General features: G+C 49.1%; 1 protein-coding gene across 1 annotated transcript in view; it reads right to left on the minus strand.

Annotated features, from left to right (window-relative positions):
• The window catches only part of LOC131088384 (gamma-aminobutyric acid receptor subunit gamma-4), a 43,061-nt gene that overhangs the window by 8,192 nt on the left and 8,284 nt on the right, over positions 1 to 26,585 (minus strand). The window contains exons 4-7 of the mRNA XM_058032402.1: positions 6,303 to 6,523; positions 5,809 to 5,891; positions 4,137 to 4,274; positions 2,547 to 2,699 (exon numbers count right to left, since the gene is read on the minus strand). Of these exons, the coding sequence (XP_057888385.1) occupies positions 2,547 to 2,699; positions 4,137 to 4,274; positions 5,809 to 5,891; positions 6,303 to 6,523 (595 nt within the window). The remainder of the gene's footprint in view (positions 1 to 2,546; positions 2,700 to 4,136; positions 4,275 to 5,808; positions 5,892 to 6,302; positions 6,524 to 26,585) is intronic.

Raw genomic sequence — 26,585 nt, forward strand, 5'->3', positions numbered from 1 at the left:
TTGATGCAGAGGGCAAGTGTGTAGGAGGTGATAAGGAATTTCTTTTGACATGAGTGGAGCTTGGAATCGTTTTTGCAGGAGCAGCAGCGCTCACGTTTCTGCTTCCAGAGATGAAGTGTCAGGAGCCAACAAAGGATCAGCTACAGGAGCTGGTCCTGTGATCTCATCCACTGATTTTCAGGATGTGGGGAAGAATGAGGAAGTCCACCTGTTGTTCCTTCTCTAGCATCCACCTAAATCCACCTGCCACCCTTTCCTGAGGTCACCTCAGTGGCTCTGGGATGTCAGGACCCAGAACATCCCTCTGGCTGTCCAGGATGGCCAGGACCCCTGCCAGGGGCCTCAGAGACCCTGGCACAGAGCCCAGAACACCTGTGGGTTTGATTATGACCCGTGGAGCAAATTACCAACCTTAGATGAAGGTCAGCAAGCCACAACAGTTTAGGTAGAATAATAGTGAAGTTATCACAGAGTGGAAAAGAGATTTTGGGGTTTTTGGTATGGGGGTTCAGGAGGCAAGATGGAGGGAACTGGGTGTGTCCAGCCTTTCTCCTTCTTGGCCTCCATCTTCTGCTGTGATGGTGGCACTCACAGATTGGTTTAGAGTAGAAGCTCACTGTCTAACATAGGTGATGGGTATTGGAAGGTAATTGTAAACATTGTACAGGTAGTTTTTAGTATAAAGACATAACACTGCCCTGGGAGCAGGCAGAGTGCCTGGAACTGTCCTGCTGGATGGACCTCAGCAGGGCAGAAGAAAGAATTTTATAGATAAGATACAATAAACAGCCTTGAGACCAAGAAATGAAGAGCCCTGACTCCTTCTTCAAGCACTGGGCTGGGAAAAGAGACTTTCCAACTCTTCTTGGGGTCACTGTGACAAGATAAAGATCCTGACACTGGGGGTGAGCATGGCAAAAGATTTTCATGTTTTCCTGCTGTACTTGCAATAGCAGATGTGATGTGACTTCCCACGTTTTTGCAGTGCCAGTGGAACTGGTCCAGTTCACATCTCCCTGATGTAGGCTGGCAGGCTCAAAATGTGCTGGGGATGATTTGTGTAAAGCACAAGAGGGGCTGTGGAGAGAATACATTATTCTTCATGGGCTCTAGTCCTTTCCCATAGAGGGGGGCCCCTCTCCTGGGGAAACCTGCCTTTGTTTTTTGAGACAGTCACTAGAGCCGTGCACATTTTCTTCTTGCTGTTCACTCCTTTACCAGCCACAGACTACAGCACACCCTCACCTTCATTGGGAATGACACCCTCCTCCTCCTCCTCCCTCCAGGAGCACCAAAGTAATTAATTTTGAGAGGGAGGTGGGGAGACATGGCCATCATGGATGGGCTCTGAATAGCTGATGGCCCCTCCTCTCCCCTCCATCCCCACAGGGACCTGCAGGCAGGGCTGGGAATGCTGCCTCCAATTAAAGGCAAAGTCAGCAGGGCTGATAGGAAGGACAGCACTGGGAATCACAGCTTGCTGCAAAATGCAGATACAGCCAAAACCTACTGAACACTGCAAAGATGTCCCCAACACCCATCAGAGCTGCATTCAATCAACAGAAACATTTCTCCTGCCTCAAGGAGACACTGCAGTTTGCTGAGAAAATCTCAACAATAGGCAGAGCTGCTGTCACTCCCTGGGTCCTGTGGGGTGACTGACAGAAAAAGGTTTTACCTACTGGGCTCCCAGCTCCTGCCAGAGCCTGGGGCCCTGTGGGTGCAGCCAAGCAACTTTGCCCATTAACCCTACAACCTTCCTGTCAGCAGCCCTGCACAGAAGCCTTGAGAAGTTGTGAGGAATTGTGGAAAATGTGCATGTGACAGGAGCCCTTTGGGCAGCACTGCAATGCCACAGCTCAGCCCCTTTCTCCACCTTTCGGTGCATGAGAATTTCCCATTGTCAGCTTGGAAAAGTGTTGCAATGTATTTGCAAGGGTTAGGCACCAGCTAACCTACTTCTGGTATCAAAACCTCAAGAATTCGTCAAGACTATTAGAACAAAAATTGTGCTAAATTAAGAAAGAAGAGGCTGAGACACCAAATAGCAAGACCACAAGAGCTAGATAACAGAATACTAAAACACCTAGACTGTAGCCAATCATACACTCCAGGAAATACAAACAGAAAATGAGTGAACAAGACAAAAGCACCAATCAAAAAGTGTGTGCTTAGTAGTTTATAAAATCTAAAAATATATGTATAATGTAAACAATAAACAGCTCCTACTTAATAATATTAATCAATTGTTCAAAAGTCCTAGATCTCCCACAGAAAAGGCTGTGCTTGGGTTTCAGATGAAGCCATAAGAGAAGAGTGAGGTGCTCTCCTGAGGTAATCCAGCAGCCCAAACCAGCACAGCTGGAGATTTGGTTGAGCTGTGGAATGTTACACACAGGAAGCTGAAGGAGTGAAATATTCTCTGGTAAGCTCAAAAATGCCAGAAAATGGCAAAGTGCTTCGGGAGGCTTTGTAGTCCAACACTGGCAGTCTGCTTGCCTGGCAGGGTTTGACAAGCATCAGACATGCATCATCCTGTCTCTTACCCAGAGATGTCCTGGCTGGCGTAGAGTCTCTCTTGATCCAGAAGGAAACCCAGGAAAGAACAACAGTCAGGATGCAGGGAATGTAGGTCTGAATGGCAAAGTAACCCATACGTCTGCTTAGGTCAAAAGAAACTGTCATCACCATGTACTCCCCTAGGAAAAAGCAACAGACATTGGCATCACAACACGAGGCTTCCTAGAGCAGAGCAATCAGCAAAGTTTCAGAATTTAGGAGTTTCTGATGAGGATTTTTGTTGCTTTAAGTGTCTGTCCATCTGGTTTTGTAGCTGCCCAGACTGTTAACTTCACGTGGCTGGCTGAGCAGGTTTGGTGACTCTCTGGTTTTGTTGGCAGTGGATTCTGTGGCTACACGGCTGGCTCTGTAGCTGCCTTTGTGACTAATTTAGGAGCTGACTTTGTGGTTGCCCAACTGGCTGTTTGCCTGGCTGTCCATATGGCCACGAGGCTGCATTCATACTGGCCTGGCTAAGGACAGTGAAAAGCACACAGTCTTGGAAAATTTCAGGGAAGGAGCTGCAGAGAGCATTTATCTTCAGCTGATTGCTGCAAGGGTTTCTTTTCTATAGAAGCTCTTTGGCTGTAACAGGCTGCATGGCCTGGCTTGCTAACGATCTACCTGAGCTGTGACAAAGGAGGTGTCCTTCAATCACTTCCACTGAGACTCTGCTCCTGCCTCTGGAAAAGGCATGTGGTGCTGCACATCCTAATTGCTCATTTGGCAACTTACAGTGGTGGCTCTTCCTTTTTTCTCACAGTGAGCATTGGAAAAAAGCCACCTGACAGCTCTGGGGTTAAGATGGAGCTTGCAAGCAATTACCAAAAAAAAGAGAATTACAAACATCAGAGGGCCACTGGTGCATTCAAGACACTTTCACTTCTTGTCCCAGTCTGTGCTGCCTTTCTACCCTGGCTGCCACTGTTGAGAGCAGCAGCTTCCTGCAGAGTGGGAGAAGCTCCTGGCTGCTTCAGAGGGCTGAAAAGTATGAGCTCAGCCCACCTTCAGCAATCCAGAGGCTTCCCTCAGTTGTCTGTGGGAAGGAATGGGGATGTGAGCTATTATGAGGAGGAGGAGGAGGAAGAGCTGAAGGGCTTCCATAATTTAGATACACATTATTTAGTTTCTTCACACATGCAGCCTTGTCCCTGTCTCTTAAAGCACAGTTCAGGTGTTCATCAGCCTGACACGAGTTCACAGAAGGATAGATTGAGGCTGCAAGTTTTGATTTCTCCAGCACTGTTCCAATCGTAAGCATCACCCAGAGATTACATAGCATGCACACTCTGCAACAAGAAGGGATTTAAGCTCCCTCTCCTCTCCCTCCTGACCCTTCAGTTAGGGATAGCTTCATTCACACCAGCATTGTCACCCCACAGTTCACAGATGTCAGTGGTTCTGGTTTCTCCTTGCACCCTTCATCCCCATCACTTTGCTCCCTCAGGCCAAGCTCCATCTTTTCATTTCTAGGTTTTTCCTCTGACCATGCTGTTGTAACCTCCCTTTCCCACTGCTTTGCCTCCCACCAAAGCCCAGCACAGTGGTGCTCCATGGGCTGCCTCCCCTTGGCTCACCTGCCCCAGTCCTGAGGACTTCTGAGGTGTTCCTCAGCCCTGTGAAGTCGAACTGGTAGAGCCTCCATGTGCGCTGGTCGGACACCTCGATGGAGTAGCGCCTCCAGCGATAGACGATCTCCTCCCGAGGGTATCCATCTGGGAAAAGCCATCAGACAACACAATGCCACCCATCCCCACCCTGGGTACCACCCTGAATGCAGAAACACGGGCATCTCACCAGAACTGCTCTGCAAACACCCTTCAGCAGGTGTTTCTGATGCCTTTTGTTTAAAACCCTGAGGCATTCCCACATGGAATGGGAGTAGGGACTGAACCTCCCCTCATGGGCTGCTTCAGATCCTGGGGATGGGGAAGGCACTGCCAGAAACAGGGCACTGCCAGAAACACAGCCTTTCTAAGGACTGCACTGGATGTGGGTTGGTCCAAGAGGACTCTGCTGGTTTGAGGAAGAACTCGATTGAGGGTGGCAGAGCAATGGAACAGTGTGCTCAGGGAGGTTGTGGAGTGTCCCTCCCACGATTCTGGAGTCAAAACTCGGGATTCAATCCCCACCTGGCTGCATTCCTGTGTAACCTCTAGGTGATGCTGCCTGCCAGTGAGGCTGTTCCAGAAGATCTCCAAAGGCCCCTTCCAGCCCTGACTCTTCTGCGATTCTGTGACTACACCAGCCTGAAATCTTTAAGGGTTTTATCTCCCTGGGGCAGCTGGCACCTCATGAGTGCCATCCCAGCCATGAGTACACCAGGAATACAAAGCTGCCAGCATGGCTCTGGCTGCTCTGTGTGCTCCCTGGGAGCTGATCTATGGAAAAGAAGGGATGCACTCTCCATGGAGAAGAAAACCTGGCCCTGCAGGCTGCAGCACAGCTTCTCCTGCCTCTGGCTTTCTTGATAAAGAAGCATTCCTGCAGTGAAGCTGGGACCTGGGAGAAAGTCCCTGGGAGGAGGATGGAGTAAGAGCTTGGCAGCTCACTAACAGTGTGTTTCTAATTATCAAGCATGTACAGCATGCAGCACTAATTAGCAAAGATGAGGGGTGGTGGGAGATGAAGGGATGAGATCTCCTCAGCATGCTGCCTCCCTCTGAAGCACCTCAGAGCTCTGAGTTGCATCTCTTCAGTGGCAGGGGAAGCAGGAGAACCCGAGCTCAGATGATTAAATCACATTTCACACCCACGCACGAGGAGGACAGGGATCTTTTGGTGCAGAAAGGCTCCCTGCAAAATTAACATCAGAAGCCTTCTCTGCTGAAGAGTCTGGATGAGTAGTGACTGAGAGGAGAGGTCTGAGTAACCCTCCTTTGGAGCAGAACGTTTCCAGACCTCACTCAGGGAGCGGGAGAAGATGCAAGGCAGGATGGTGCCATTTGCCCACCAAAATACATCCATGTTCTGTCTGGAGTGACCAGAAGGTCAGTGAAATAATCTCCTCCAACCATCCACCCAAATTAAGGAGAAATTCAGAAATGTTGTCAATCTGTCCCTGATGATCTCTGCCAGCCCAGGAGTAGAAGGATGCTTCAGGCCATGAAGGGTAATGGCTCAAGAAGGATGCCATAGAAATTAGGTGAAAAAATGTAGCTTAAAGGGAGGGTGGCTTCCCCAGAAAAGAAACCTCCACTGAGGTTTCTGCTTGCCTTCTAAAGCTATCTTTGAAATACGTATACTCACAACTGGAAAAAACCAAAGGGCAGGAGTGAGTGTCCATTGGGAAATTCTGCAGCTGGAGCAGACATTCAGCCTCGATTGTCAGCCTGAGACAGGGGGAGAGAGAGAAAGAGATTTTGAGCTGGTGAAGATGGTTTGGTTCCAGCACCTAAATGTGACAGAGGCATTCTCACTTCCTTGAGAGCTAATTTGCTGAAGATCAGCCTGTTTGCAGGAACATTCCAAACCAAAAATACATGTTTGGATATTTTCAAGGTGAGGAAAAACATGTAAATTCCACCTTCAAAAAGCCCTTCTGTTTAGTCAACTTTTCAGATCCGTTTATGAAAGTGAGAAGTTATGGGAACAAAGAGCCAAATTATCTTTTTATTTATCTATCAAACATCTATTAACAGAATAAAACAGCTGGACTGACCAAGTCAACATTTTGAAGTATTTTAGTTTAGGGAACCACTTGACCATCTCTTTGTCATCAGACCAGAGGCTGCTGGATGTACCTGAGAGTGTAGAGCACTTTTCCATCATTCCAGATGCGGAGGAGCTGATTGGGAGTGGTTATCCAGTGGGAATCAGCCCGTTTGGAGTTCCTGAAGAAGGTGTCAGGGATCCAGATGCGGCTCACCATGTTGGTGTTCAGGGTCAGAGCCTTGAGCGTGCTGTTGAACCGCAGGCGCCGGTCGTACCACGTCTGGGCAAAGAAGATGTCAATGGTGTATTCCTGGGGAGGACAGGGGAGAATGGGATGTTCTGAGAGGGATTCAGGCCAAGCAGAGCCTGCTCCTCTGCTCTGCAGGCAGAACATTGATTTTCCCAGTCTGGGAGCAGGTGCTGGTGGCCTCTGACGCCTTTCCAGGCTCACCAGTAGCTCACAGCCAGGACATCCATGGTGTAGCCCCACATTTTTGTTCACAGAGAAAAGCAAGGCACAATTCTTCCCAAGAATATTTCTGGGATTCACATTCTCTGAACCTCAGAGAAAGAAAACAGAATTCTTATCATTTGCTGTGCCTGTGTTTGTGCCAAAGCAGAATGCAATGTGGAGATTGTTTACCAGAGTGATGGTGTTTTGTTTCCTTGGCCTGTCAGGGCCAGGTGTGTGTGTGTGTGTGTGTGTGTGTTTGTGTTGGGACTGTTGGGGGACAGTCACCAGACTCAGTGCAGTGTGTGCAGGGTTGAGTGCTTGGCAGATACACTTTTAGATGTATAGGATAATAAAGTATAATAAAGTAATTCATTAGCCCTCACAGCATTGCTATACCATGACTTAGGAAGAGCCAAAGACTCTGTGTTCACTGCTGGGCTGAGCCTGGCCCTCTCCTGGAAAACCAGGACCATACAAACAAGACCTGAGCTTCCTCTTGGCAGACAGCTCAATACTCATTTTAAGCACAGGCATGAAGGGTCAGTGTGGACATTGGCTGAATTCAGCCTTAAGTTCAGCTCCCCTTTTCAATCACAGGCAGGGAAAGCTGCTCCCCAGCTGAGCAGGGAAGGCAAGCAGACAGCTCTTTTTGTTATTTACTGGGGTACAGCCCAGCCCTGTTCCACACACCTCATTTGTACAGAGAAAAATGGTGGTGCTGTGCTAAAAAAAAAGTTTATAAAAATGTAAAAATTAAAAAAAATGTAAATAAATCTAGTGGTAATCCACCCCTTGCTACAGGACTGAAAAGGGTTTATCTGAAAACTCAGAGCACTCTGGGTCCTTGGGTGGATACCCCTTGCTGGAGATTAGAAAAGAAAGCTGGGGCTGCATGGTCCAAGCTCTGAGTGAAACCAGTTAAAAATCCTATCCTGAGTCTTTCACTGAAAAGAGATTTTCCACTATAATAAGGACTCCACTTTTGATGAGAGAGTGTGTCCTAGCTTTGGATAACTGGCAGATCTGAGAGGCAGCTCCTGCCTGGGTTGGACTGGCAGTAGCCCACACCATTAGCCCACCACTCTGCTGCTCGCTGCTGCAGCTCAGTTTGCTCCTTAAACTCCTTTTCAGCCTGCCTGAGAAGGTGCTAATTAATGCCATGCAGGAACAAGTCTGGCACTCAGCAGCTGTCTGAAGCAGACCCAGATCCAGATCCAGTCCCACCAGTGCATGCTGCAGTCAGTCACCTGCTCCTGAGGTGACTTTTGGTCCCTGTCACTGCTGCTGAACCCGCACGACCCCCAGTGCCTCCCGCTCTTTTGTGTGCAGAGATGAAGAAAGTCTGACTTTGCCATCCCTCCCTCTCACTCTCCTCCTCCCTCTATTGATTTCTCTCGGTGGAATTTTTATGACTGCAGCACATCCTCCCCTGGCTGCCGGTTCAGAGGCGGCTCCTCCAGCCGTGCTGCTGGAGTGGCTGCAGCACTGCCTGGGACAGCGTGTCCTGCGGGGGACAGCTCCATCCTCCTCCCCTGGCAGCCAGCAGAGAGGAGTGATGGGTCCCCAGCATGTCCCCAGCACAGGAATGACATGGTGAGGGAAGAGATTTTGCCATCCCCGAGTCGCTCTCTGGGCTGATGCTTCACCCTGGTTAGGGGACGAGCAAAGGGGACAGGGACAGGGTCCCAAAGGATGTCCAAGGGGGGAGAATGGGGACAGGTGCAGCACGTTCAGAGGGTGGCTTTGCCTCCACAGTTCACTCAAAGCAGACACAGAGTTAAGGACAGCAGCTCTCAGAGGGAAGTGCACAGGCAGGGCCACGGCCCAGAGCCAGGGGATGGGAGAGCCCATCCCAGCACCTGAATCTGCTGGATCTTATAGGAAATGCCCATCCCAGCACCTGAATCGGCTGGATCTTACAGGAAATGCCCATCCCAGCACCCGAATCTGCTGGATCTTACATGAAATGCCCATCCCAGCACCTGAATGTGATGGATCTTACAGGAAATGCCCATCCCAGCACCTGAATCTGCTGGATCTTATAGGAAATGCAGGGCAACCCCAGCGAGGGGAGAATGATGCATCGAACTCCACTGATATCAGAAGGCTAATTAATTACTTTATTATACTGTATTATTCTATACACTATTACACTGAATCTGCACAAGCACCCAACTAAATTCAACTGCCCAGAATTCTGTCACTGTCCGCTGACCCACAGTGTGCACACACACCTGGCCCTGACAGGCCAAGGAAACAAAACACCATCATTCTTGGTAAACAGTCTCCATATTGCATTCTACTTTGGCACAAATACAGGAGCAGCAACTGAGATAAGAATTGTTTTTTTCTTTCTCTGAGGTTCCTTGCTGTGATTCCCAGAAAATCCTTGGGAAGTTGTGCCTTGCTTTTCTCTGTGAAGAGAAATGTGGCCACAGGATCACACTGGGTACTGCTCAGGTATAGGGTATGTGGTGATGGAGACATGTAAAAATGTGAAATAAAAGCAGCATTGGTGCAGCGTTGGGGCCAAAATAGCACAATATTTGACATATTCTCCCCCATCACTGCACGCCCTGTTTGAGTTCATGTGAGTTTACATAGCTCCTCCTAAGTAATATCTCTGGTGTAGGAGAAAGCAACCAAAACTGCAGAGATAAATTAATGTTTGATGTCACTATCAGTGTTTTAACTCCCAACTGGAGGCACTGGTGACATCTCACTTCTGGGCTGGCTGCTCAGTTGTGTCCTGCCTTAAAGTTCAGCATTCAAGTCTGGGATAATCAATGCTAACACTCTGCAAGAGTGGAGGGTCAGCTATCCCAGGGGCTTAGCATTTGTTCCCAAGCCCAGATTTTCAGGAGGGATCAGCATTAAAGAGCTCCTCCTGTGCCATTCATAGCCAGCCTTTGCAAAAGGTGTGGTGCACAAGTCATTCAGCTCTTGTGAAGCATCTGAGCTGTTATTGTCACTGTCCTGTGGTTTGATCTCATTTCAGTGGCTATTATTAGCACAGCTACTCACGAGGCAGAACTTGGGAGCTGAGCTGGCTCCCTTGCCTCCCTGTAGGGAGCCCATTGGGAGTTTTTGGCATTTACAAATGTATTTTCTTACAGAATTATCTGAGGCAAGATTTATACAAAAGTGCTGTGGCCTTTGGGACGACTTTTACCCTTCCAACTTCCTCCCCTGTGCTGTTGAGTGAGTGAGCACTGTGTGTCCCCACCGGGGCTAAACCACAACAGCTCCTGAAGAATTCAGCACCCATTCCCACCAGGAACCCCCAGTGATGCTGAGGAGCCTTGCATGGCTGGAGTTCTGCACTGATCAGCTGTGGGATGATGCTCAGACCCCTCTTTGGGTGTTATTTTGATCCCACTTAGCTGCAGGCATCTGCCAAGGTGATAAAGACAGGAGGTGCTTGCCCATGGGGTTCCTACAGCTTTTAGGGACTGCTGGAGGGGGATCTCAACGTGAAGCAGTCCAGGTTGTGTTATGGAAATTGCTCTTAATAATATATTAAGAATAAACTCTTCATGACCTTGGGAGAGTCCACTGATCAAAGCTGAGTAGCTGGAGTTTGGCAGGATGAGCTCAGCCCCTAAAACTCAGGGCACTGTAGTTTTTCTCTGCCCCTGTAGTTTTTCTCTGCCCCTGACACTCAGCCATCAGAAAGAGACTTCTCAATGCCTCGATTTCCCCATGTGGAAAAGGGTTATTGTAAAATACGCCCCCACCATTACTGCACCATCTGCTGTGCAGCACATGGAGGTTGTTAGCTCCTCTGTGAAGGCACAGGCATTTTTAGTGGCTTTAACAGAAGGAGCTAACGAAGGAAGGAGGAATTGCTTTAACAGTTTGGCCACACCATTTGGATCACACACGTGGGGTAGCACACACACATGTTGGCACGCATGCAATATTACATCAAATTTCAGTCATGGAATAATAAACCCAACTCCCCATGAGGCAAACCCAGAGGGCTGCCTACCCTAAATGCTGTCACATGAGTTTATTCTGTGCTAAGGGATGCCCTGCAGCGTGTCCTCTGCTGGCTGAGTGTGCTCCAGCCCAGCCTTGCTGGCCCTGGGGCACTGTCATCACCTGGCACTGCTGCACACCCCCCCATCAGCCCTGGTTTTCCTCATGTGGGCAGCACAGATGCTGGTGGAAACACAGTTCCAGAGAATGGCATGACCTGAAAACATTCAATGGAAAGAATGGCGTTGGGTAAAAGAACATTTGTGAGAAATAAAAGGATGGGGAGCTGATGGGGGTATTTCATATTGGAAGAAAAAAAATAACAACAAAAAGATTTTTATTGTGCTTTCAAAGCCTTTCAGTTTTCAAAAGCGATGGCCTTGCTGTGTGAAAAGTAATTTCTAAGAAAACCCCAAACATTTTCAATCCAAAAGAAAAGAGACTTGTTCAGAAATCAGCCTGTCCCCAGCACAGAGGAGCTGGGAGCTGGCCTTGTGTGCTACCCTGAGGCTTGTTCCTTGGGTTATCTCTGCTCCTTGGGTTATCTCTGCTCCTTGGGCTGTCTCTGCTGCTCTGCCCTCACAGATGGGGAATCAGCCCACATTCCCAGGAAGATCTGGCTTTAGGAACTCTGCTCTGGACCAAGTTCCACACCGGGTTCAGAGCAAATGTAATTTAGGGCTGCTGAGTTTCAGAACAACAGCTTAAACTCACAGGGTTTGCAGGAGAAGATTTGAAGTGAACAGCGTGTGTTTTCAGGTTACCTTACATACCAAACAAACACAGCTGGGCTCTGCCAAAGCATCCTTTCCAAGTGGCTTTTATCAAGTTTGTGTGTTCAGTTCAGCTGACCCCTCTCAAGAGTGCAATTAGTGGGAACCAGAGGGGCTGGGACCCTGTGGTTCCTCTGCTCCATTTATGAGTTGCTTTTTCCGTATTAAGAGCTCAGCTTTCTGCTAAATGCCAAAGAGAGGAGCAAAGCCATAAGATGAACATGTCCATTTAAGTGGATGGCCTCCTAAATTAGGATAAAATGAAGTTTTAAATGTGGTTTTTGCAACTTCACTTGTATTCAACAGCAACAAGAAAAGCTCTGAACAGAGGGCTCAGAGACCTGGAAACACCTTCCTCAATTTTCCTCTGCTGGAGAGATAGTTTAGTCTCTTCCAACTCAGAATACTCTGTGAAAAAACCTAAATAACAGTGGGGCTGAGAGATTAATCTCCTAGACAGTCACTTTCTAGCTTTAATTGTTCTGATATTTGTTTTTACTCACAGAGCTCCCTTCCCTCTTCACCTCCGAGCAAAACCCTCGCTGCAGTCCAATAAAGCAGGGACAGCATTTCAGGTGCTCTGACGTGGGCGTGATGTGGCCATGCTGCCAATCACACAGCCAAGCAAAGCAAATGTCACAGGCATCTCAGGGATGCTGAAATTCAGGGAAGTCTCAGAAGTTCTTTCTTAGAGGACACCCAGGAATGGGGTGAGTTTTTTTCAAGGGCTGGTAGGACACTCTGTGCTCACCATGTCCAGCCCTGCCCAGGTGAGCATTTTCCTCTCCAGGACGCCCCAAACACTTTTCCAGCCTGCAAACATCTCAGACAAATCCTGGCTTGCACCACACATGTGTCTCCACATCCCAGGGAACACATTCTACAATAGTAAAAAGTCTGGAGATGCCTTCAAGAGTAAATAAACAACCTAAATAATATAACTGTATGCTGAAGATTGCAATGCAAGATGTTTTCAATTACCATCTACCATGGCAGATTATCTTTGTCAAGTGAGCGGTTTGCCTTATCTCTCTCTTTGAGTGACCACAATCACTCCTCCCTTGGGAGGGGACATCTGCTGATAACAGCTATTGAATGTCCCTGCATGGCTGATAAGAACTACAGCATCCCACTGGGAGATGTGAGCCCAGAGGGAGGAGCCAAGCATTCCTACCCAGATATAATCCAGAGGTTTTGAGACACCAGCACGGCTTCTCCACTGGATTCCCCAGAGGAACAGCAGCTGCCTCTCCTCCCACTGGATCTTCAGAGGAAGAATCCATCCTTCTCTACAGGATCCCTGCTCCAGCAGAACCACCCCTGACACTGCAGGAGGGCTGAGCCACAATTCCAATGGGACTGCTGCCAGCACCCTGACCCACAGGGTGTCAGGCTGGGTTCTGACTCTGGCAGTGTTGTTCTAGTGTACTGCATTGTTTATTTTATCCTTTTTTTTTTCCTTTTCCCTATTAAAGAACTGTTATTTCCTGCTCCCATATTTTTACCTGAGAGCCCCTTAATTTAAACTTTATAGTAATTGGGAGGGGTAGGGGGGTTTACATTCTCCATTTCAGGGGAGGGTCCTGCCTTCCTTAGCTGATTCCTGCCTTTCCCAACCAAGACACTGTAGTTTAGAATAATCTTGATATCTGAATGCACCCCTTGTTGTCCCCCCAACTGGTGGGCAGGGATGTGCTGCTGGGCATGACATGTGTGGGCAGCCAGCAGAGGGGACAGGCACCAACAGCACGTGCTGTTTCCAACACTGAGCACTGCAGGGACTGCCTGGGCAGTGACAGGCTTCTCCCAGCTCTCCCATTAGCAGTGTGGGACACCTCACTTGTGGCCACCTCCATGGCCCTGCTCTGGGTGAGATCTGTCTCTCCAACACAACGACCAGAATAATGTGAATATAAATTTAATTCTACCTCCAAGGTCCTCTTCCCCTGACATCAGACCCCAGAGAGATTTCTGGACATGGTGCTGGAGTGGCTGGGGGAGCTCTCAAGGACAGCAGGAGCAGAGCTGTGATGATCTGTGCTTTCAAGGTGACACACTGAACTTCCCATCTGTTTCACTTCTGCAGCAGCACCAGCAGTGCTGTCCTTGCCTGAATGTCTTTTGCCTCTGTCCAGGGAATCTCAGATGAAACAGAGTTCTTTTTTTAATACAAACGTGCTATTAAAAACCATCTCCATGTCCTGTGCTCGTGCCAGGAGCTGTCAAACAAGTCATGCTATAAATGCTGCTCTGTCAATTGCAAACTCCCCCAGTCACGGCTTGCTCACCCCTGGAGCTGGCAGATGGGAACTGGACAGGGCTTTCAAACCTGTGCTGCCTCCTGAGAGCCCCATCTGCCTGCTCCCTGCACCTCTGCTCCTTCCTGCTGCCATGGATGTGCAGGTGGGGACATCTAAAAGGCAGGTTTTACCCTCCTGACAGCCAACCACCCCAAATCCTTTCTTCAGAGATGTTCCCTCCTGCCCTGCAGTGATGTTATCTCCTCCCAGGCAGCCCCAGAGTGCCCATTCCTCCTTCCATGGGCTCTCCCTGTGAGCCCCAGGGGCACAAGACCTGCACGTGTGTGTGTTTTAGCATCTGTTAGCAGCCATCACCCAGAGGACTGAGGAAAGTCCTTGAGGCCAGACATGACATCAGCCAGGCTCTGCTCTGCAGAAGCACAAGTCTGTCTGCACTGCCCCTGATGAGGTTATTTCTGAAAAGGCAGAGATGTGGACACGGGATGCTCTATGCAGGTGGGGCAGAAATGATTAAAGGGGAAGGTACTGAACACTGAAATATTATGCAAAGTACCTCAGGGAAGGAGCCACCTCCTTTTAGCTTGATTTTTTTTCCTCCACACTCAGGAGAGGACCTGCTCTGGGTGCAAAGTCACGTGGAAATTCTGATGCAAATAAACATGCAGCCCAGTTTCCACAATCTCTGGAAAGTACCTGGGCAAAGCCAGGTTTGTGCAAAGTCTTGTCTTCATGTCACACCTCACTGCTAAAAGCTTAACTACTCCCTACAATGTTAAAGGAACTTTGTGCAAAAGGAGAAAGCAGGTGGGGAAAGAGAAGAGGGGAGGATGGAAGATGTGAGGGCAGAGACGCAGAGATAACATAGGATAATTGGAGGAGAATATTTTACACTTTGGGCAGGTGCTGTTGTTCATCTGTCCTTCTGGCTTATGGGGTGTTTGAGGAGGCAAAAGGAAATTTCCTTGGGAAGGGCTGGAACACAAAACTTCTCACTGCATACAATTAACTCCCCAGGACTGCTCCCCCAGAACAGCTTGACAAGATTCAGATGAGAAGCTGGAATTTCCTTAATTGCATTTCCCATTCCCATGCCACCCACTGTGACTAAAATGAAACTCTGGGATGGGCAGTGCAGAACTGCCCAGGAGTGGGGAGCAGCTGCTGAAGCCCTGCTCTGTGAGAAACACTCACTCACTCCCAACAAACACTGGTGTGGGATTGATGGGGGTAGCACGGTCAGGATGGACGGAGACGAGAGATCTCTGCAGCCAGGGCTGGAACTTGGGGTTTATTGCAAAGGGCCTGGGTGCAGGGCCCTGCTGGGATTTGGGGTTTATTGCAAAGGGCCTGGGGGCAGGGCCCTGCTGGGAGCTGCCAAACACAGCTCAGAGCAGCAAAGAGAGAAGAGAGGGGGAGAGGATGAGAGGGTGAAAGAGTAAAAGGGTAAAAGGGGTAAGAGCGTAAAAGGCAAGAGCTAAGAGACAAGAGGTAAGAGTGTGAAGTTCTCATCACAATACAATAAATCTTCTTCTGTGTTGAATATTCTGATTCTCACTAACCAATCTAGTACAAGATACAAATCCTACAGCATTTCCATACAGTCTATAAGAATCGTTACATTACCATACTGTGATACATTTTAAACCCTAAAATCTCCTCTTTGGGCCCCTTCTGCCAAGCTGGCAGGGTCTGCTCTGACCCTTGGGCCTGTCTGCAAGCAGAGGGTGTTGTTCCATTAAAAGGGGATTACCTTCAGCTGGCCACGCCATTGTTTTCCAGTTGTTCAGTAACTGAGGGATCTCAAAGCTTGCTTTCATTTCAATCTCGCTTATAGTTTCCATATTCTCAAAATCTTTTGCCAGGCCATCATATTTATAAGGCTTTCCTGTTTCATCTTCTCCAACACACTGAGCTCTGGCAAACCACCTCTGCTGGCAGCACGTTCAGAGGGTGGAGGATCCAGCGGAGCCCAGGCCTGGCCTGAGAAAGGTCAGTGCACCCCAAGTCCCTGGGATGCCACCCATGCTATGGAAATGCCTGCACTGGCCAGGAGAAAAACCACCTGTACACCTGTAAAAATCGCTGTCTCATTCTCACCATCAAGGTAAAAAAAGGACATTCAAACCACCTGAAAAAAATCTGTTTTCACAAAAGGGGATCAGTTTGTACCCTCTGCAGCGATCCTCACTGCTGACCCCATTCTTTCCCGGCCCCAGGTGAAGGAGGAGATGGGAAAGTGTACTGTACTTCACCAGCTCTTTCAAGGAATCTGTTTCATGTTGTCTCTCATGCCCCCTTGCTGTGCTTACCACCTCTCTCTTCCTGCCCTGCCAGTTCCTTGATATTCCTTCTCTCTGCCTCATTTTGTTTTTCCCTTTGCAGTTCTTTTCAAGCCACCACACAATCATAGCCCAGCCCTAATGAGATTTGAAGGGAGCACCAGGCTGTGGAAAGCAGCTGGGAGAAACTAATCAGGTTACAAAAAAAGAACAATTTCTCTGTGCTCCCCTGTTGGGCACTGGGAGGGCAGAGCAGCAGGAGCGCAGTTGCAGAAGGGTTACCAGGGAAGCTGATTCCCTTCTCCAGGCACAAATCCACACTCCAGGCCAAGTGGGGAGGCCATCTGGCACTCAGGTCACCAGCCCTGGGCCTGCTGAGCTCTGCTCCTGAGGGCTGCTCACTTCCCATGGCACCTGGTGGGTGCAAACCACTCTCCTCAGAAATGAGGGATTGATATTCCCAGCCTTTTTTTTTTCCTTCTCCCAACTGCTTTGTACACTCTCTGCCTGCTGTAGATGCCTCCTTTGAGACTCAACCACTTGACCTTCCCCAGCTCCCCTCAATGACTTTAGAACATCTTTGGGAAGTGGTGAAAAACATAAAGGCTCTGTTTTCTACACAGCAGTGTAAGAAATACTCTGGCAGATATTGTATATCCCAGAATTATACACAGAAAGAAACCAAACAAAATTATACACAGAAAGAATTATACACAGAAAGAAACCAAACAAAATCCAGGAGCTGGACAGCACATCTTTAATGCTCCTTACCAAATTCCAGCACCTGGACTTGGCTTTGGCTTTTTGTGAGAGCAGAAATACTGAGGTATTTTCATCTTGTTGGTCCAGAGAGAGGAACCAGGGTCCATTGAGCCTTCTCATAAGAAACAGAGTCATGTGAGAGACTAAGGCTGCAGTCCCTGGACATGCCAGCTCATGGAAGGAAATGGTTCATCCTGAATGTTACAGGTCTCCCTGCCTTCAGCTTTTCAAGAACCAAACAAAGATCACCCATTTATCATCTGAACTTCACCCCTATGGCTGTGAGAGCAGAAATACTAAGGTATGGCTGAACAACCAACCCAACTCCCTGAAGCTTTCCCCACTCCTCTACCCTGCTGCTCTGCTTCCTCTCCTTGCCTTTACCACACTGCTGAGGTGGCTCTGGGTGGCTGTGGAGGAGGATGACAGACTAAAGGCTACCCTCTGCTGTGGGAGGCATCACAGGTGGCAAATGTGGAGGGAGAGAGGAGCTGATTGAGGGGAACTGTCAGAAACAAAGCTTCCATCATTTGGAGAATCCCCAGTGTGACCTCCCCTGCTCCCAGCCACATGGAGACAAGGTGTTCCCCCACCCACACTCCCCAGTGTTTTGGTTCACACCTCCCACGGGCATCTGCCTTCAGGGGGGAGCCTCCAGCACCACCTGCAATTCCCCTGTGGAACAAAGCTGATCAGATGGCTGGAGCCATTCCTGGTCAGGGAACAAGCACACGAATTCCAACTGCAGCTCAGGGAACACACACACAAATCCTCACCACGGAGTTACGGAGTTCTCTGGAGTGGAGATGGACACACAAGGCTTTTGCCAGGGTCTCCAGCCATCATGCCCCTTTATTTCCCCACCCACAGTGCCCCAAGCAGCCAGCAGGATCCCTCTGGGGCCGTGCAAAGCTGGGAACTGGGAGCTGCTGGGGCAGTGCTGGTGTGAAACGGCAGCAGTGTCCACCTGCCCACCCACTGACCGCATCTCACCAAGCTGGAGCCACAGAGACACCAAAGCAACTTGAAAAGATGTGAGGAGCAGCAAAGCCCCAGGAAGGCTCACACTGGCTTCTCACTTCCAATCTGTACCACGGGCAATTAAACCCTTCCTGTGCATGGAGATGGGATGCAATAATCGGAATATTCTGCTTTTAGCAGCGAGGCATGAAGAGGTCCTTGAAGCATATTGATTATGGTCACCCACAAGCACTGAATTCTGAGAAATGGTCTCCATTTTGTGACACATTTAGAGCAGGCAGATTTCACAACAGCCTTTTAAGGGAAATGGTAGGATGGCTTCATCTGGGAATGCATGGAAATAAATAGAACTGATTTGTACTGGAAAAAAAAAAAAGGTGTTTTGCTCAAAATAAATTAAAATTGTCAAACCCCAAAATGAATTACCTCAACCTTATAATTTCATTCAAAAACTTCTTTTTCTTCAGCAAGCTAACAAAATATTTCGTTTTACCCTTATCTAGTTGATGCACTTCACTTTGACGTTTATTTCCAAATACTCATTTTCTTGCTTTACTTATGCAGGACAGAATTTATCACCATATGAAGAGCAAATCAAAACAATCTGATGAAACCAAATGTAAATGTTTTGATTGTCCCTGAACCCATTTCTCCTTGGAAATGCTGAAGAATTCTGGCTATTTGTCCCAAGTGGGAGGGGAGAATGAGCCGATCTCTCCTATGATGCTGCTGTTTGTCCTAGACCAGAAACCTTGCCCTCAAACCCTGGCCTCTGACCAGCTCTGGGGCTTGATTCTCACACACCTGAAATATCCCATCCTCTCCTGCAGAGATTTCTAAGGCCTTCAGCTCAAATAAATCAACTCTGCCTAAAAATCATTCAGCCCAGTGAGTGACAACTATTGGTACAGCTCACAGTCCATATATCTGTCAAATTTGACACAGCAGTGCTCTCCCTTTGACTTGGAAGAATCAATTTAATGAGGGTCAGAGCACAGATCAGTAGCTGGATCACACACAGCCTCCTGCCCTGTCCATGAGCACAGCCTGGGGATCTGCAGGGCAGCTCCTTTGGGGTGGCTGAGGTGGAACCAGCCATGCTTTGCATCCCCTGCAGTGCAGTGGGCACGGCCGAGTGCCCACCCTGCAGCAATGCAGCCCCTGCATCACAGCAGAGCCTCTTTGAATGGCCTGCCAAGCTGAGAGCCAGCAGCAGGGACATCCCTCCAGCCTGGGTCAGACCCCAGCATGGACACTCCCCTCGTCACTGAAAAGTGTCCCTGTGGCCCTTTACCAAGCAGGAAACCCCACTGCTGGCAGAAACATGTGGAAAGGGGGACTGGGTGCAGCTGCTACGACCCCAGACTGTAGGAAAGGTTTCCTGTGGGTAAGGGTGAGGAGGCTTTTCAGCCTTTGCTTTCCTTCTTCGCCTCCGAATCTGTTACATGATTATTGGAGAATGTTCAGGTTCCCCTGAATGTTAGAGACCATCTTTCTAGTATTTAATCTGGTAAATTTCTCCAATCCACTCTGAATCTTCTCTAGAATGAGGGCTGACATTTCTAGAGGGACTGATGAGACCCCTGACCCAGGAGTAGACCCAGGCATGGAAAATCCTGAGTGGTGTGGGAAATGGGAGGGTATGGGCCAAATCCTGCAGGAATTCTCTGACCCCATAGCCATTATGCTCTCGGGTCAGGCACAGTGAGCACAGCAGCTCCTTGGGTGCCACGGCGCATCCTTCCCAGGCTGCCTGCAAAGGTTCAGGGCCAGCAAATCCCCTCTGCATTCAGCCCAGCTGAGGAAATTCGAGTTTTCTCCAGAGGCTGGCACGGAATGAATGAGGGATTGAGTCATTGCTGCCAGCAGAAGGGCGGAAATGGGATCCGTGAAGGAATTTACAAGAGCCGATTACTTCATTATGGATGTTGATTTATCCCGTGCTGCCCCAGGGCCAGAGGCTGGCCCGGCTGTGGCTGCGGGAGGCACCTGTGTGCCAGCACTGATGCTGCAGTTTAAGAAACCTTTAAGTACAGCCACATTCCCACATTTAGCACCAGGCTGCGAGCACAGATGTTAATTAACTTTAGGGCTTTGCTCTCCAGAAATGTCTCCGAGGAAAAGAGGAAAAGCTCTTTCCCTGCCCCCAGGAGGCCACTGTCCAGATTTTCAGGTTTTATTTAGCTCCAAATTTCAGATGCAAACCTCCAGCTTTTCACTGATAACAGACTCCTTGAGTTTTCTGCACAGCCTGTAAATAAAATACCAACATGGATGTCACACAGAAAATATCTGGAGGGGATTAGTGTATGTTCTGGATAATAAAAGGAGCTGGCTGCATTATTCATAGTGAATAAATCAGCTCTTTTCCATTTTGGAAGCAAACTTTGACAATTCTGGAAGCTCTTGGGATATGTTTAGGATGGCAGCAGCTTATTTATTCCATTAGACCTTTAGTTGCAGCCCGTGGTTTGTCCCACACAAGTCACACGTGGTTGGTGTCATTTCTCAATGGCCTAAGGGGGGTTTTGTACGGAAAGACAAACTTTTCATGAGGAGAGATGCTGCCCTTCTGTACCTGTGAACACCAGCATGAGGGACAGTGCCTGCTCCTGAGCATCAGGGAATCAGGAGATGTGAGCCCTCTCCAAGCACATCAGGATTTTGAAGACGCAATAAATGCGGCACAGCTCCGAGCCATCACTCAGGCACGGAGAACAACAGCCAGAAAAAGCACCGGGGCTGTTAGTGAGCAACACCACCTCCCAACACTTTAAATTTCTGTGATCCACGTCCTTATCAGGGACCAAAACCCAGGCTAGCCCATGAGTGTGTCCTGCAGAACCCCAGCAGGTTCGCGCTGATGGCCAGCCCTCGGCAGAGCACTGCAGTGTGCTGTAGGCACTGCAATCCACCCTAAAGTGGGTGCATCTGGGCTATTGCCTCCCAGACAGATGATTTGTGAAGGATTTTTAAGTCCTTTCAGTTGAGAAGTGCTGTGCAACTGCTGGAACCTATTATTATCAGGGAAGGAGGAGGGAGGTAGCAGATTTCCTTTACCTATAGGCTTATCTTGTGCTCCAGAGCAACACAGTGGAGCATTTTAAACAGCGTGCCATTTTCAAGTCATTTCCTTCCTACTTATTCCAAAGCAGCCAAAGCTAAGTATAATCAAGACTTAAGTGCTCCTCAGAGCCATACAATTATTACTGGTCTTGGTTTCCCTGTCTTTTAGGGGAGAAAGGAAGGAATTTACCCAAGCCTTGCAGCGGGACAGTCACAGGAGCTGCTTTAACACAGCACTTTTTGGGATGTGGCTCAGCTTCCCCAGGCTCCAGCTGCCCCAGGGCTCTCTGCAAGGCTGGCTTAAGTTCTGTAGATCCCTGGTCCCCTCTCGGGGGTCTCTGGGGGAGCTCAGCCCTTCCCAAGCAGCTGCTGCCTCGGATTGTGATCCGGAGCTCAGCCACCCGCAGCTCTGAGTGGAGCATCAATCCTTGGAGAAGGGCTCTGCAGACACCCACTGCCGCCCTGGCCCGCTCAGCCATCTCCCCACGAGCCAGGGTGAAGTGCCCCAGGTCCCCAAGCTCTCTCTGGAAGTGCCCCAGGTCCCCAGGCTCTCTCTGTCACATCATCCCCTTGCTAAGCACCAGCCCTTGTCAGCTTTAACTTGGAGAGCCAAGCCTCCGTGCCTGCCTCCTCGGGATTTACATGAAAGGAGTCAGTGGGGGGTTCTCTTCATTCATGCTGGGCTTATACTTCTAAATTATGAAGTGTGTCAAATGAGGATTCAATTTATATTTAACAAGACAATGTTTGTAAATTAATTATTCATCAGCTGATAACGAATAAACTTTTCCCTCTTCCCTCCCCTCCTCCTTTTTCGCAGCATCTCCACAAATGCACCCTATGTAAAAATCTATTAAATGCTTTCTGCAGTACTCCAGATGTGGGAAAATATGTTTTTCACCCTCAATTTTGTGAGTGTGTAACTAATGTAGTCAAGCAGAGCATTATGAATTTAAGAGTGTGCAGCTTCTTCCTAGAGAGGCAAGGGGAAAAGCCAACACTTTTATTTGGACATATCACCTTCAGGTTCCAGCCCCCCACTCACAGGCAGAGATAAGAAAACAATTTGCTGTAACAATGGAGATAGGAGCTCAGAACCCCCACTGGAAATCACAGGCACTTCCGAGGCAGCAGAACCTGGCCCCTGGTGAATGATGGAGGCCAATTTTGCTCTTTCCATCTTTATTATCATTAAGTAATGAGATTGAGGTGGTGTACAACACCAGCAGAAGGGCTGTCATTCTGTTTTGCTACAGAATTTGGCACACAAGGGCATCTCCTCCTCACACAGCAAACAGAGGAGCCCCCAGCACCCAAACCAGCCCTTTGGTGCAGTGACTCTGATCCCACACACCTGAGGCAGGTAACCAAGGATGACTGAAATGTCTCCATCCACCTTTGCCAGGAGGCTGCCACAGTGTCTGGACCATGCTCTCAGTCTGGCTCCTTGAGCCTCACGCCTGGTTTTGTGTAAGAAAGGAAGAAAAGGACATTCAGCTCTGGCCTCTGGGAGGAATCTGAGAAGCTCTGGGCAAGATTTGCTCCATCCCCAGGCTCAGAAGAGAAGCACTTCTCCCCCTCTCACTCATTCTGTCCCTCACGGACACTTCAGGGACGTCCTCAGGACTGAGAGACACTCAGCCCCAATAGCTGGCACCTGCTTTACTTTCATTTTCTGAGAGTTAAGCATCCCTAAAGGAAGGTGATCCAGAGCTCTAGGTGCCCTTGACACCAGTTAAAGCTATAATCTATAGCAATAAAGCCATTACAAAACAAAACCAGGAACAAATCCCTCCAGCAAACAACCAGTCAGCGAAAAATCTGAACCCAGAGTCTCCTCCCTGGCACCTCTCCCCACAAACATGCTCAGAGAATGAAGGCAGGGCTTTGCATCAGGCTGAGCTTCTGATAAGCTAGAGACACCTCAGCACTGTGTCAATGGGAATCTAATTGGGCATCCAGCTGAAGACATAGCTGCAGCACCGTGGGTGATAACTCATTTGGCTCCAGGGGCTGCTGGCCAGTGCTCAGTAGCTGCAGAGCTCTGGAGGGGCTCATGGCCAGTGCATCCTTCCCCTGATGGTGTAAACACAGCTTCACACCATCCTGAGAGGTGCTGAGTGCCCCAGTCCCACCCAAAGATCCACGGGGCTGGGGAGGAAATGCCAGTCCATGCAGTGATTGGGGTAAAGAGCTGTGGGACCTGATGGTCTCACTTTTTCCCCTTTCCCACCTCCTGTCCTTGAACCACCTTCTAGCTCTGCTTCTGGTCACTGCCACATTGTCCTTGGAGAGCACAGAGGGTCCTTTCCCTCAGAAAGAGGGAATACAATCTGAATAGAATATTCTGAATATTTTTCAGAATAAAATCTGCTCAGCCACCTAAACTGGAGACAAGACTGCCATTCTGGTGTACAAAAGATATCAGGAAATCACTTTCCATTTCTTCCTGCTCCAAAGCTGCCCACCTTCTGCTGACTCCTGAATGTTAATGTTATTTATGACAAGTGATTGATGAGGGAATGCAGAATTCACACCCAGCACAGGGCATTTTCAAATCACCTATTCATTTTTAAGGACCGGAATCAGTTTTGTATCCTGACGTGATTTATCATTTGGAGGCTGGGCAGTGGCTATGCAGGACCAGCTCCCAATCCCTGACAGAGCACCAGCAGGGTGAAGACAGCAGTGAGACATTAACCCTTTGAGGGTGAGCATCACAGGAGACCAGGATTTAAACCAGATAAGTTGGAGCCTGTTGCAGACAACTTTCAGGAAAAATCCTTTCCTTAGGACTTTTCCTCCTAAGAAGCTGTGAGGCCTCAGGAACAAAATGTAAACAATGGTTATCTGCTGCTGTGGAATGCAACAGGTGCATCTGTGATTGGTCTCGTGTGGTTGTTTCTAATTAATGGCCAATCACAGTCAGCTGGCTTGTCCAAGACAGAAGCTTTTTTTATCATTCCTTTCTATTGTATTCTTAGCTAGCCTTCTGATGAAACCTTTTCTTCTATTCTTTAATATAGTTTTAATGTCATATATATCATAAAATAATAAATCAAGCCTTCTGAAACATGGAGTCAGATCCTCATCTCTTCCCCAATCTGAAAACTCCTGTGAACACGGTCACAGGAGCCTTCTACTCCAGCAGCATGTCAGGCCATCCTGTGGCCTCCAGCTGCAGATTTATAGGCCACAGTGGTCCAGGCAAACAGCCACAGCAATGCTGCTGTGTCTCTGAAAAGCAGAACTTGGTTTTTTGTCTTCTACACAGCCTATGTGAGAGAGAAATATTTACATAAGGCACTGTCACGGCAATGCACGTAAAGGAGATCAATGGGACATTTCCCCTCCAGTGGCCCTTCCAGCCTACACAAGCCTCTCTGTCTGTGGCACAGTGAAATGTCAACCATGGGCTCAAGAGAGATCTAGCTCTGAGACAAATTCTAGCTCCCTTCCCTTGGAAATGTGCATTTCCTCAGGTTGTGCATGGGGAAAAGGCAAGATGGGGCACTGGGATGGGCCTGCCCCTGGGAGAGGGCACAGCTTCTCAGGTTGGGAGAAGCTGTACTGTTGGGGAAGATGAAACAGGAAAGCCTTATAAATATGATGGCCTGGCAAAAGATTTTGAGAATATGGAAACTATAAGCGAGATTGAAATGAAAGCAAGCTTTGAGATCCCTCAGTTACTGAACAACTGGAAAACAATGGCATGGCCAGCTGAAGGTAATCCCCTTTTGATGGAACAACACCCTCTGCTTGCAGGCAGGCCCAAGGGTCAGAGCAGACCCTACAGCTTGGCAGAAGGGGCCCAAAGAGGAGTTTTTAGGGTTTAAAATGTAACACAGGATGGTAATGTAGTGATTCTTATAGGCTGTATGTAAATGCTATAGGATTTGTATCTTGTACTAGATTGGTTAGTGAGAATCAGAATATTCAACACAGAAGAAGATTTATTGTGTTGTAGCAGGAACCTTGCTCCCTTACCTTTTTTACCTCCTTACTCTCTCCCCCTCTCTTCTCTCTTTGCTGCTCTGAGCTGTGTTTGGCAGCTCCCAGCAGGGCCCTGCACCCAGGCCCTTTGCCATAAACCCCAAATCCCAGCAGGGCCCTGCCCCCAGGCCCTTTGCAATGAACCCCAAATCCCAGCAGGGCCCTGCACCCAGGCCCTTTGCAATGAACCCCAAGTTCCAGCCCTGGCTGCAGAGATCTCTGTCTCTGTCCATCCTGACCATCCTACCCCTCAACACTCCTACACTGTACCAACAGGGACAGAGTGGGAATGACCTGTCCCCAGCACAGACCATCCATCATGTGTTTGATGCCAGCCTGCCAGGGCCTGCCAGGACCCACAGAATGACTTAATTCACTGCATCAGCATGGGAAAGCAAACAAACACCAAAGAACTGGGTGAAGCAGCCAAGTCTAGAGGTGACACTGTGGCAGCTTTGTCACTGCCCATCCTCTTGCTTCAGGACACCACAGAGCAGGATGCAGCCTCTCCCAAGAGCAGGGGGAAATATACAGGGTACAGATAGCAGAAATCTGAGGCATTAAGACTTGGGCCTAGCTGCTTTCAGTATCTTTAATATCACCTCAAGCTCGTGGGAAAAGGTTTCACAGTACAAGGGCATCACAGGTTCAAGCTTAAGAAGATACCTAAGGGAACAAGGAAGGAGAGATATCCCTGGAGATGTCATATGGAGGTGTCTCAAGACCACAGGTGAATTCTGGGACCCTGGGGAGACCCAGGGGGCCCCCTGGAAATGCTGAGCAGTTTCCTCCCTGCCTGAGCAGCTCCTGGCTGTTCCTACAAACAGCAATCCCCTCCTCAGGTGGGAAGGCTGCAGAGGGGCGCGTCAGCCCCATGGCAGCAGTTCCCCCAGCACAGCCCTGCAGATGCTGGCAGTTCCAGGGGTCCTGTGCACTAGTGGAGCCCCATTTCACAAAGAGAAAAAGCTTCTTCTGACTCTCAGAGAGAGCTGAACACATGGGCTGAGCTCCCCCACATGATTTCCTGGTCTCTAGTAAGGGCTGAGTTCACACAACAGCTTTTCCCCTTGGTGGGGGTGGCTGTTGTCATTGCCTGGAATCTTGTTTCCTCAAAAATACCAGAGATACTGAATGTGCCTGGAGCTGCTGTACCTGCAGCCATTTCTGGCTGGTGCTAGCCCAGCAGATCCAAAATCCTGCAAGCCTGGGATGGACGCACACACGTTCCCACATCCCCATCACCATGGCAGAAGCTGTGTTTCTTAGGAAACCAGCCTAGCAGCAGCATCCCTGTTTAGGAGGAGAGATGAACTCTGGATGCAGAGTGGATTGTAGAAACCACTCTCTGCTGCTAGCACCTGCCTGGCTCTGCAGTGCTCCCATGGCAGAGAGGGCTGGAAAAGGGTGGTGAGGGAAGGATGAGAGGGAAAGGGAAGGATGAAGATGTGCTCTGGGTTTTGTGGGGGTTTCTTGGCAAAGCAGGTAGAGCAGCCAGCTGTGACATGACCCTTGTGCTCTACCTGCAGGCTGACCTGAAGGGGTGAGCACACCCAGCCCCTGCCCTGCTGCTCTTGTGCCACCTTGGCCTTACACCCCCATGGGCTGCAGGGGCTCGTGGCAGGGTGTCAGAACCCAGGACATCCCTCTGGCTGTCCTGGATTGCCCAAACCCCTCCCAGGGGGCTCAGAGACCCTGGCACAGAGCCCAAGACCCCTGTGCCTTTGATCATGACCCATGGAAAAAATTGCCAACCTTATTTGAGGATCTGCAAGCCACGAAAGTATGAGTAGAATAATAGTTTGTCACGGGGTAAAAAATAGAG

The sequence above is a fragment of the Melospiza georgiana genome, chromosome 12, assembly GCF_028018845.1.
Source record: "Melospiza georgiana isolate bMelGeo1 chromosome 12, bMelGeo1.pri, whole genome shotgun sequence".
Classification (NCBI taxonomy): Eukaryota; Metazoa; Chordata; class Aves; order Passeriformes; family Passerellidae; genus Melospiza; species Melospiza georgiana.